General features: G+C 35.6%; 1 protein-coding gene across 4 annotated transcripts in view; it reads left to right on the top strand.

Annotated features, from left to right (window-relative positions):
* RBBP8 (RB binding protein 8, endonuclease) overlaps window positions 1-8248 on the top strand; it is a 41342-nt gene extending 33094 nt beyond the window's left edge. For all 4 annotated transcript variants that reach the window (XM_085052687.1, XM_085052689.1, XM_085052688.1 and 1 more), the window contains 4 exons: window positions 552-621; window positions 1587-1683; window positions 5611-5752; window positions 7660-8248. In XM_085052687.1, the coding sequence (XP_084908813.1) occupies window positions 552-621; window positions 1587-1683; window positions 5611-5752; window positions 7660-7757 (407 nt within the window). In that variant the 3' untranslated portion in view covers window positions 7758-8248. The remainder of the gene's footprint in view (window positions 1-551; window positions 622-1586; window positions 1684-5610; window positions 5753-7659) is intronic.
* Window positions 8249-12951: the final 4703 nt, after the last annotated feature.

The following is a 12951-nucleotide window of genomic DNA, read 5'->3' on the forward strand; positions in this document are numbered from 1 at the left end:
TTAAACTACAGGAGCTGATTTGAAATGAGACTCTGTTCTTTAGGAACAGATATGCCAAATTAACCACCAGTTCTTTTTTCATAAATTTGTGGGAAAGTTTATTAATTGTAAGGACATAACCCAAAGCAATATGAAAATCTTTTTGGTAGTTCATTTATCACCACACAAATGTGGAATGTGTAATGGAAGTTGGCATAGCAGCAGAGCACCAAAGTGACTCTTAAAAGAAACACTAGTTTTTGGCTACAGTTATTTTCTTCCTTTCAATAGAGCCTCGAATAGTGAGAAGAAGATTTTACAGTGTTTTCTATTTTAAGCAGCCTTTCCTTTGATGTTTTTGTCTTTTTAACTCTTCTCACTGTTGTTTTCCTTCTGCTCCAGTAAATGCTTTTTGATTGCTGGTTCTATCAATCAGAATCTACTTGAATCTATTGTCTCAGACTGAATGTACATGGCATTATTATATTTCTTAGCAGTTAGTTAATAATTTTACAGAAGTTTTTCCAGGCAGTCTGTTAACCTTATATTTTGTTTTGCACGTCTATTTACAGAACATGAGGATAAACAAGATAAAGCCAAGCAGAAAGCTTTTGTGGAGCCTTATTTCAAAAGTGATGAGAGGTAATTTAGTTTGTTCTGTATGAGCATTTTAGGGCTCTTTGTATCTTCCCTATAGGAAACTTGTTCCTCCATAAAATAAACATGTTTGTGTGTAACAGGCCAGCAATTGAAGGTGCACAGGTAAAGATTTACTAAATTAGATAAAAGACTTTAGATAAATACTGGGGTAGGGGAAAAAATTTAAACATGTTGAGAGGCCTATCACATTTACCAAAGAGAAGGGATTGCCTCTTCTGCTTTTTGTAATATTAGGGAATGCAGTGTTTTGTAATCCATGTGGTTTCTTACAGGCATGTGGTCATGGCTGAGTTTATGAGCCAAGAACCTATGGGCTGCTTGTACAAATAAAAACTTTTCCTTCTCTGGTATTTTTGCCCTTTGCTCTAGGCAATAAATGAATGGGGTTCAACAAATGTACCTCTTAGTGCCTCCTCTGTTGCCTTCCAGTTTAATCATCATTGGAAGGCTGAATCTTCATTTCATAACGATACCAAGCCCTTCAGTTAACTTATATTTTACCTCAGAATGTGATTCCTTTGTAGAGGAGAATTTGTTTTGTGTTTTGGGAGCAGTTAAGTTCAAAAGAATCTCCTGATCTTCAACCCTAACATACAGTCCTCTCGTGGAAATCATTGCAAGCACAATTCTGTCTTGGACAAAAGTAAATATTCTATGGAAGATCTCTATTCAAATAATTTCTATATAGCAATTACTTTCACACTATGAAAAGCCATAATAATGAGACACACATCTCTGGTTATGGAAGAGTCCATATTACACTTGAAAACTGTTTATAAAAATAACCCTATTCAGCTATAAAGTGCAGTATTATTTGGGGTTTGTAGGCATTTTCAGATTTATCTTTTTAGCTTTACTCTCCATCATTGTGTTCGGAAAAAATGGAAATTCTCAGTCATGTGAAAGAAATAAAAGTACTATAATGTGAAAACATTTTTGTTTTTCAGAAAGAATACTGTGTTAGATTTTCCTCATATTGAGGTTATTAGAAAAAAAGAAGAAAGAAGAAAATTACTTGGCCACACTTGTAAGGAATGTGAAATAGTAAGTAGTGCTTTAAAATTTGGTCAGTCTTCCATTCTCCTAACTCAGACAGAATCTAAGTGCTGACATATTGTTTTTAATTATTAATCTGGTTGCATCATCATCATTACCTACAGTAGCAGTGAAGCAAGTGTTTACCAAGCTGGATAACCAAGTTTGCGGTTGGTTTGTTTGTTTTTAATGTAGTAACTGCACCTAACATGGAAAGTCTTGGGTTTGATTTTTTTTTTGTGTATCTGTATGATAGAAGCTTCTTACATCTTAGTTCCAGTAAGATTACTGTTAATAAAGAATACGTTAGCTGGTCAAAGAACTATTACAGGTTTCCAAACTTTAGATCCAAAGGTCTACTGAATTTTACAAGTACTGGAATAAGTAAGTTCTATATCATGTTCTACCAATAGATAGATGGATCTGGTTTTGGTTTGATTTTTCCCTCATTTTCTGGGATAATTTTTTCAGATAATTGCACCAGCATAGGTGACAATGTGTATATATGTGCAAATGCCTGCAAAAATGCTTAATTAGTAGGTTAAAGAGTATGAAATTTTAGGTTTCATATTACACATTTTTTCCTCCCTTTCAAGGTATTAAATTGCATTCAGTTACTTGGTGTAGAGATAAAATATTAAAGTAATTACATGTGTAATAAAAACATATTTTATTTGGCCATTAATAGACGTTATGATCTAATAAATGATGACTCAGTAGAAGTGTGAATTAATGACTGAACAATGATGGATTTTCTGGAATCTTTTCACTTAATATCCACACATATATAGAACCAACAGTTTTCCCAGATGCTCCTGCTATTTACTTTATAGTCAAGTCCCATTTACTTAGTTGAAGAAATTTATTAGAATATGCTTTTAATGAAAACATGTTCTGAAAAAATAGGTTTGGTAAAACTCATTAAATACAAATATTTAATTTTTACAGTCAACTATAAATACCATTTTAAAATACATGTTTGATTTAAAGAGTTTGAAAGAAAGCAAAACATCCCCCAAAACCTTCAGTCTGTTTCATGGTTCCAGAGCCATGTGTTAAGCATTTTAATTTCCTGTTTCTATAAGCTACAGATCTTCCTTCTGCAAATCCAGTTCTTTTTACTATCTGTCAAGTCAGAGTGATAACTGTGGTGTCTGGAAACATTCACAGCTCCGGTTTTGTAACAGTAGGTTTCTACATTAAATGTCAGGAAAGTTTGGGTTTGTTGTTGGTTTTGGCTTTTGGTTTGCTTTTTTTTTTTTTTAAGCCTACACCATTCAAGATTAATGTCTTGGAACATGTGGAATGCTTGGCTGTGTCATTGCACAATAATAAAACTAGCTTTGAATTAAACGCCTATGGAAGAAGGGAGTATTGGATAAAGCATACATGTTTCTTTATAAAAATCTTGGCTTGCTGATTAGCCATATGGGTTTGAAAAGTCTAAGGAAATATTTAGGGAGTGAGAAAAATCAGTAAATTGTTTCTGGCTGTGTGCTGCAAGTGGTGTGAATGGGGTCGGTTACTGTCACTCTGAGAAGACCTGAGATATTTAACTGCTGCATATGCCACAGCAGGCTGATATAAATCATGTATAAGTGCTTATCTTAAAGCTCTGTTGGGAGCATCTCATTCACTTTACAGTGTAGAACTTTTGATAAGAAATCTTGCTTTGGTTTTTTATGACCTTGCGATGCTATCAGAGAAAGCCTGTCAGCAGAAGTTACTGGTAGCTCATAAAAGTAACATTTGTTAGTGTGGTTATTAAGTGTAACTACACTTAGATGAGTAGGAGAATCAGTCCGATCTTTTTATATGCACTTAGATTACAGGAATTGTTCTGTAAGTTAAGTTTTTGCTAAGCTAATGGGAAGAATGTTTTTAGGGTTTGCTCCCTTTCTGAGACTGCAAATTGTAGAGTTCTGTAAACAATTATTTTACAGGGAAGACAGGATGAGACTGCTGTACCTTCATGCACAGAAAAGCCTAGCTCTAATGTTTTGTGTGGATTAAAAATGCTGTGGACAGTGAGATCAATCTAGAAAACAGCTGAGAGTTCTTTTTGCTGTTTAGCTGACGTACATAACTCTCATTTTCTGTCAACCCTAATAGATTTCTAAACAAGGCAAAGAAGAAAAGATTCTAATTTAATTTTAAAACATACTTATCTTGATTTTTTTTCTTATTTTCTGTTCCTACTAAACTGCATTTTTCATTGTTGGATCTATAATTATTCCTTGGTAATCATAAATTTTTTAATTTAATAAAATGCAACACATTACAAACTTTTACTAGGTCAATTTCTAAAATTTCAGGCTATTTACAGGACAAAAATAAGGAGCACTGCTAATTATCCCCAAATAAGACTCAGTATTATTTGGCTTACATAGAGATTGTAGAATTCCTATAGCTAATTTTGTTGATTTAACACCATGTTCTTAACTTTTGTCAGTGAAAATTGAGCTGTACTGGATAACAATTGCCAATTCCTCCTCCTTCATTAGTCTCTAGGTCTTCAGCTGAGTGACACAGACATCTTTGCACCTGGGTCTCTGAAGTCCAGTTGCATAAGTGACCCTGCTGTATCTGACTCAATCCCTGAGCTACTGATGATACCCATTAATAATGATATCCACTAATGTTCTGGTCTTGGCATGGGCTTTTTCCAGTTTAAGGGAACATTGTATAACAAACTGAATCTTACGTTCTTGACCAGGAGATCCAAGAGTTACTAGATTAGATTTCTGTACTAATAAGAGCTTTGAGAGCAGAATATGTTCTGATGGCACACTTGTAAAATGGCATGAAGTCTGAATTGGTTTGGGGAGGGGAGATGTACCTGTTTCAGGCACAGCTGCAGTTCCCACAGAGTACAGAATTACAAAATTAAAAAAGGCTTCTTTTTTACTAGTTTGTGCGGTTTTGACACTGATATCTTCAGAGCTGTGATTGCTCTTTTCTATCTGAGCATCAGTATTTGTATCTCATTATTTTTTTTGAGAAGGATTTTTATGCCTTAATATTTTGTCTGTGATTTAGTCAGGAAAAAGGAATTTATTAGCATGCTTTACAATTCCAAATAGGTTTTCTGAAATCCTGCCAGTAGCTGGGGGCATGAAATAATCTCTGTTGACAGAAGTATCCTGTTCTTTTCCTAATTTCTCCAGTCTGGGCCACTCTGCATCTGATTGAATGAGTTATAAATTTCAATTTGCCTTTTTGAATTGTAACACTTATTTCAGTGGAATTGTTTTACCACTTTCATGAGGGTTGGGTTTCTTGTGTGGCTGTGACTGTTGATGTTAGTCATAGTTTCTGGAGTCCCAGTCTCAGTCAGCTACTTAAACTAGCTCTTTATTTATTTCTAATTTGAGGTTAAGTAAGTGGGAAGCATTTTGACTTGAATTTGCTGTTACTACTGTAAATTTGGATACTGGAAATAATTCTGTAGCATGGGGTTTGGAGTGTGGGTTTTTTCATTTTTGTATTTTATTTGTAAAGGCAAGCTGGCACTTAATAAATTAATAATAAATTCATAATTAAAATAATAAATAATAAAAAAAATAATAAATTAAAAAGTTCTGGTCTCTTTCAACACCTGTGCTACTTAGCTTTGTAAAATCAGTCAGTAAAATTGTTGACATAAGTAACTGTACACATGCCTGAGCCTTATTGCTTGTGGTATGTTAAAAGATAGAAGGTTAACAAATTTGCCGCCATAAAGTTATACTTAGTCTGTAAATTCAGTAAGCTTTTAGGATAATTGCCAGGTGTTTGTCACTTGGATAACAAATCTCTACTCTTGGCTGTCTTCACTATTGTTTTTAGATAACTATGTTAATAAACACAGTGATTGATAGTGTCAATTGTATAAAGCAATTGCTCTTTACGTATGAATTTGTTAATTAGGATTTTCTTTTCCCCCCTTACATTCAGTATTATGCAGACATTCCAGAAGAAGAGAGAGAGAAGAAACTAGCTTCTTGTTCAAGACACAGATTTCGCTACATTCCTCCAAACACTCCTGAAAATTTCTGGGAGGTTGGATTTCCTTCCACCCAAACCTGTGTGGAAAGAGGTTTGTGCAAAAAAAAACCCCAAACCAACAATCTTACAAAGCACTTTTTAAAGCTGATTTTTTTTTTCCCCTTGAAATTATCTCTAGGTCATAGAGCAGCCTTTCTCACCCAGTCCTGTTGAGGTCTGTTTATCAGCAGCCATTATTTTTAATAAATATTGTCTGGTTTTAGCAGTTCTGTACTACTAAGAAAGGAATATAAGGAGACTTTCTTATATTCCTAGAGCCTAGATAGAGAAGGCAGAAATAATTGGGATTTTCATAGAACTAAATTTAAACCCTACATCTTTGAACCTAAGCAAGAATTGGATTTTCAGAGGCAAAGGCCAAGAGATTGTACTTATTGAGGAGAGACAGGCAGCAATATTGATGTCCTTTGTCAGTGTTTTTAGAACTTCATAATACTGAGTGATAATGGAAATGTTGCAGGTAAGGTGTAGTTAAACAGTTTTTAATATATAGACTCTGCTTGTTAGTGACAATTAAAGGATGTGGTGTTTGGTTTTGGGGTTTTTTTAACTTTTCTTCACGTAGAAGTTTGTTCTTTCCTAAATAATTTTTCTGAATCATAGAGCCTGCTATAAAAATGAGTTTTTACTAATTATGTTAAAACATGGTGAGTTTTTAGTGTACTCTATGTACATTTCTTCAGGAGCAGTGAAATGCTGAGGTGAGGAGCCCTGTATGAACTGTTTGAGTAACTTGTATCTTTACTTGTGCATTAGCTGTGAAACATTAATCTTTGCTTTTATCTGTTTTTATAACAGTGTCAGGTCAGGCAGAGGAAAATGTAGCCAGTGTTATGTACATGTTTTGTGTGATAGTGTTGCAATATCCTTAATCTTTCAGAACAGAGAGCCTTGATTTTTATGGACTATGTAACTTGTTGCTACCCATTTGGAATCGGCTTGCAGCCTCATTAAAATTTAGTTTCTTGTCTGTCTCCTTGTTCTGCTGGAGTAAGAATTGTTAGTTGTTAATGGTCCTCAGTAGCATATCAGAGGCAGACTTCAGATCAACCTTTCCTTGGAAAAGAAAATATTTTGTAGCAGTGCAGGAAGAGAACTAAAACACTAGAGTTCCCACAATGAGCAATTGCTCACTCCAAAGTAGTGCAGTACAACATTGGTATTTTCTACTTCTTATTGGTGTCTTGAACCATCTGACTGTGTTATTTTGGGTTTTTTTTAATAACTGAGTTACATAGACAGAATTTTCCAACTATGAAGTAAGAATCTGCTACTCTCACTTTGGTGAATGTTGTTGCTGATAAACTGTAAGGAATTGACAAAAGCCAGGTGCTGAAACTGACTTGCATAAAATGTCTGTTCCCTGTCAGTGTTAGCTAAGTTGAGCATGTTACAGAAATTTTCTATATACTTTTCTTATCAGAGAGCTTTCGAGGTGTGTTTGATCCATAGGCTCATGTTTGGCATTTTCCACTCTTTAATAAATCTGTGTGCTCTTAAAACAGGGGGATGTACTGTTTAAACCCACATGTGCCTGAGGTTTCCTCTGTATGACTAAGATTTACATTTTTAAAAGTGATTTTTAATAGTCAACTGAATTAGCAGTACTTGCATACTTTGTTACTCTTACATAAAATCCTCAGTAGAAAGAAATGAAAAGCAGTTTTGTTTTGAATAGAGGAACAATTCATAGTTTCCCTTCTTCATTGTTAACTCTCTGTATTGCATTACTGTGCAGTCACCTACTAGGAAGCAGCTGAAGTGTTTTGATGAATGATATTGCAACCTGCGATCTCAAAACTTTATGTGAAGTCAGAACCAGTTGGTCCAAAAGGACAAAAAAATTACAAGGTTTTTTTTGGAGGGTAAACACAAATTAAAGCTTAAGTTATGCCTGGTTTTATATTGTATTTCTTACCTCAAATTTATTCTTTTAAGGCTACATTAAAGAGGATCTTGCTCCCTGTCAACGTCCAAAAAGGCGGCAGCCTTATACAGTAATGTTTTCTCCAAAAGGAAAAGAGCAGAAGACATAAAGGATGGGGCAGTAAGGAGTGCCAGCCTGAAGTGTATCTTTCCTGTCCGTAGATATTTATAGTTAATATAAACTTGAAATAAAGAACTGTTTTTTCCACAATGATAGAAAAATCGTTTAATTGAATATGTAAATTTTATAAAGTTCGTTTGGAAGTCTGACGTACCAGGAAACAAAACTATTTAATGTACGTTTGTTTCATATTGTGTTAATACATTTTGTATTAATTTTTGCACCTGTCAGACAAGTCTCCTACCTTTTTTTTTCTTTAAGGCCAACAGCTGAAATTCCAGCAATTCCTGTCTAAACTTTGTGTCAGTGAGTAGCTGCTTTGAAGTGACTGAAATCAGTTGTTCTTGCAAGGGTAAATGTCTGTCAGTGGGAACAGAAATTACAATTTTCTAGGGTGCTTTTACTTTGCACTGGATTTTCTTATATTTCTTTTCTCTTATGGTAATATCTACTTGGAATAAAGCTGTGTTAAATATTAAATGTATCTACTGTTAATAGTTTGGACGTGTGAAAACCAGGAAGTCTAAGCGTCTTTCTTAAATTCTGGTGTTAATTGTATAGCACCATGTTTTCCTCAGTGTTTAAATTAGAATATCCAATATTCCCCTTTTTTTATTTAGCGTGAAATCTGTTTGCATATATGTGTCTCATTTATTGATCGAGATGAGCATTGTTATTTCTAAATTTGGGTGACAGCTCTGCCCAGAGTTCTAGAGGACAGCAACAGTCATCACCTGGATTACAAAGGATTTTTCAGAGATATTTAATTTAGATCTTTTGCAGCTGGGAATAAAGTTCCATACTTGCATTGGGAAAGTAAGATCATGCAGTACCACAGAGGCAGGGTAATACCTACATAGGTAGGAAGGCCAAAGATCACTATAAGATCCTTAGGAATAAAGAAGCTACAATCACAGTTGGGTTCAACCAGTGAGAACTCTTTTTAATAGAGGTCATAAAGCAAGCAACTATTGAAGTGCCTTAAGTAAAAATAAAATAATACAAAGTACAGGTCGATACATCTGGGGGTTTATCTGTATATATTTACATATCCATAAATTTCTATTCTTGTATTTTATATGCATCTGTATGTTTGTATAAAACAGTATGTATTTAAAAACTTGGTGGATAGGACCATTTAAATTCAGCTGTATTTATGTAGGAATGGTGGTAGGTTCTTCTGGTGGAGAGGTTTTAGCATAGGCCCAAGAAGAAAACTGAAACAAATGGGATTGATTTAACTGTAACACTGACACAGAATCCTTTTAGGTTGAAATTACAGGCCTTGCAGAAAAGTAGAAGAAAGTATAACAGTAGGTACTGATTTACTTACTTTAGCATTTACTTACTTTAGCATTTTACAGGGGTATATCCTAAGGAATGCCAAAGGCATAAAGCCAAATAACAATTAAATTCTCTAGTCATTCCCATATATAATAATACACACTAACAATAAATGTTTACACACTGTAAAAGATCATTTCTTGGAGCAGGCAGCCAAAGAACCCATGCCAAGGTAAGTCTGATCTCCTGCAAATTAAAAAAAAAAAAAATAAAAAAATTAACAGGTGCTGCCAAAAAGTGGAGTTCTTGCAGGTATCTTGAAAATTGTTTTAAGACAACTTACATGCTCTGAATAAATATTTATCCATTTTAAAAGACATTTTTAACAAGAAAAGTAGGGTAGGATGCTTCTTTTAACTAGGGAGAACCTCTACACCGTAGAAGCTATGTCCACAAAAAGTATGGTGGAAGCACATTGTAACATATCAAATTAATTTTTAGTAAATTTTGCTATGAAGTAGGCTGTTTGAGAATTTTTTTGAAAGAAATAATTATAAATCCTATTTTAAGAACTATCAGAAAGAACAAACTTTATCAGTAAAAGTGAAAGGTAACATAAAAGATCAATAGTGGGAACATTTATCGGTAAGTTGACAAGAAAAGCTGGGATTTTTACAGCAATGTTCCTTATGGAAGTGCCTGGGAATCTTTCTTTGCAGAGTGGGTGGGCAGAGCTGTTGTGAACAAAATGGCAGAAAAGGTCAATGATGACAGTGTCTGATTGGAGCCTGCTCCCATGGGTTGGAAAGGGAGAGAGGAAACTGCCAAATGCCTCACTCTAGCATGGAACATGACACCCAAACCAGCTCTGGTGGTGAAGGAGGCCAAAGTAACAATTCTGCCATCTGGCTTTAAACGACTCCAAGGAGATCAATGGGCTGCAGTTTACACACTGTAAAATAACTGGGCGAATTGATAGTACAACAAACGACTTTCAGGCCTTTGGATAAATACATTGTGAAATACACTTTTTAAAGGTGTTGTTCTGATGGTCTTTTAGACATCAGACACTTCGAAGGTGTCAAAGTATGTTTTATCTGACAGCTCACAGTAGAATCAGCTTGTCATGGTGCAAAAGAAGTTGTCTCCTAGAGGATGCCTGTTTAAAGGTACATAAGAAATTACAGTGGGGTTCTGCTAGGTCCCATTTTATTCAGCCTGTGTTCTGAGAAAGGGTGGAGGGAAAAGTTGGGTAAATTATTCACTGAGCAAGTGGAACTGGGATATAGAAGGGGTGAATTTGCAGAGTAGAACTCCTTCACACACCAGAAGGGGTGTGATGAATGCTGATAAAGTCATGAAGTGTGGAAGCAGGAAAGAGCAAGGATTGCTCTCCAAGGGCAGCACGTTTAGTTACAAGAAAAAAGGAGCAGATAGTGTCTGTGATGATATTACTACTCCACTAGAGGACAGTAAGGAACTGCTTTTGAGTTTCAAACCGGTTAAGAATTATCCTTTCTTACCCTTTGATATCAAGTGACTTCCAAATTCTAGATCTCTTGCCTAGCTCTTCTAATGCCAGAAAGACTGTTTCACTTCATCTTTAAAAATAAGAGATCAATTGTAAAAATCGAGAAGTATAGAAACAGCCTATGATTTCCCCTCCAAAAATAAGAATAAAGAATACCAGAAGTCTAAGCAACCTTTGTGTACTAAAAGGATTGTTGAAATTAATAAATTTTAAACATTTAGTTAAATATTTCTATTTGTGGAGGTTTCTAATTATTACTTACCTATATTTTTAGCACACTCTTGGATTAATATATGTCTTTTGCCCAGAAGGAATGGAAGAAAAAAGGGAGGCAATCAGACTCAACAAGGAAAGTCTGCTAGAAAAAACTTTAAGTATTGTTACATTTATATATATTGGCTATCTCTGCCGTCTTTATGGCATGGCAGCACATTGTAATTGCAGTCAGCTGCACTGTCAGAGGAGTGGACTGTGTTCTTTGAGACTTGTGGGTTTTTCCACATCTGTAAGTGGCAGGGGGGGAAAAAAATTTGGATAAAACCCATAAGCTGAAGTAGGTTTCTGTCTCTGGAGGAGATTGGGGAAATTGGCTGAAACAAAGTTCATGAACTGAATATTCAATGACTTCTTACCAGAAGCCATTACTCAGAAATTGAGAGGGCAGGAGTAATTTCCTCAGGTGTATTGAGGTGTGAACATCCAAATGGGAATCTCTGAACAGCAGTGCCTGTTGGATCATGTATCCACCATCTGGCAGAACAGCCAGGATAGCCACAGATGTCTTCTAGCTCCCTCTCCTTGTCTGACTGTGTCTTAGGATTCACGCTGCTTCTTCAAATTTTATGAGATAAGAGAAAAATTAGTGTAATTGATGCTAGGATTTGTGCATCTTGTAGTTATGTAAATAAATACTAATGTAACATTAGCCATGACTGGAAGAACTTGAAAACTTTACAATCATGTAGTAAGAATTCCCAAGGATACAGTAATATCTTGGAACTTATCCATTCAACATCATCAAAAACAACCCTCACTGGAATGGGTTGAAAACTGGAATGGGCTTCTGAAAGTCAGTTTTTCTGAACTCAGATCAAGGTAAACCTCTTGGGTTCCAGCTGAGCTCCTCCTGGCCTGCTGGAGTACAGCACATTCCTAGTGATTCTTAGCATATATTCCATCCTGGGATGTTCAGACACTGGTATGGACCCAACATTTGTACGACTTCAAGTTGGTGGCTTAGTGCAAAAACCCAAAAACAACACAAAAACCCCACCACCCCCCCCCCACACCCACAAAAAAACCACCCACAAACAAACAACCCCCCCAAAAAAACACAAACCCACAATCGTTGCCAAAAACATAAAGATGGCAAGGTCACTTCCACAGTGTTATCTGTCCACTCTGCAAACCATCTTAGCCTGAGAAGGAAGCCTTTGATCAAAAGTCATTTTTTAGGCTGCTTGGAACACAGAAGTCAGATTGTTGGTAAAATGTCCACAGGCAAGCTGTGTTTCCCGTGCTGCCTAAGAGGTTAACTTGGTTGTTAGTTGCTTTTAATTAGTCGTGCTTTTGAACTTTGCCTTTCTCATGCAGAAAGGATGAATGCCTTGTCCCTAATGATGCAGGAGGAGAACTACGTCTGTTTGCTAACAATTAGAAACTCCCGTCAGAAGAGAAAAAAAGGAAAACAGTACAAGAAGACAAAATCATAGGCCAGGGGAGAACAGAGGAGGCAGTGGAAGAGTTGATGAGGTGCTTATTGGTGGTACATCATGGGGTATCAGTGGGCTCTTGTTTCTAGAAATAATAAACATCAGCCCTGATCCTCAAGGGAAGGGTTTCACTGTGTTCTAATAAATCTGTTGTGGAGTATTTAGAAGAAGGAACTGATGCTTTCTTTGTCCTGTCTGTTTTAGTGTAGAAAGGCTGCTCAGTCTGAACATACTCTGTCTTTGCTGTGTTCATGCAGAGAGTGAGCATAAGATTTCCAGGAGTGTTCTCTACGTACAAGTGTTTTTCTGAGAATTCATCTCACTTCTTTAGTCTGTGCTTTGCAGTCTGTATTCCTGTATGTCAACATAACAAAAATTATGTGCTGTAGATGATATAAACAGTGTTGTCCTCTGTGAATTATTTTGCAGGTTACAAAGTGATGGGTCAGCACAAGTTGGGTTGTTGTGTCTTACAACAAGGATGTGCTATAAAAACACACAATTCATTTTGATCATCAAGATCCAAATTATCATTCCTCTAAATGCACATAAATCTCCCCTTGATGGTCATTTTAATATGAGAATTTTTTTTTCTGAATTACAAATTGTCTCCTGTCTCCCACTCTTTAAAAAGCTACTTGTCCTCTTTAGAATAT

Source organism: Lichenostomus cassidix, chromosome 2 (genome assembly GCF_008360975.1).
Source record: "Lichenostomus cassidix isolate B80296 chromosome 2, HeHo_3.0, whole genome shotgun sequence".
Classification (NCBI taxonomy): domain Eukaryota; kingdom Metazoa; phylum Chordata; class Aves; order Passeriformes; family Meliphagidae; genus Lichenostomus; species Lichenostomus cassidix.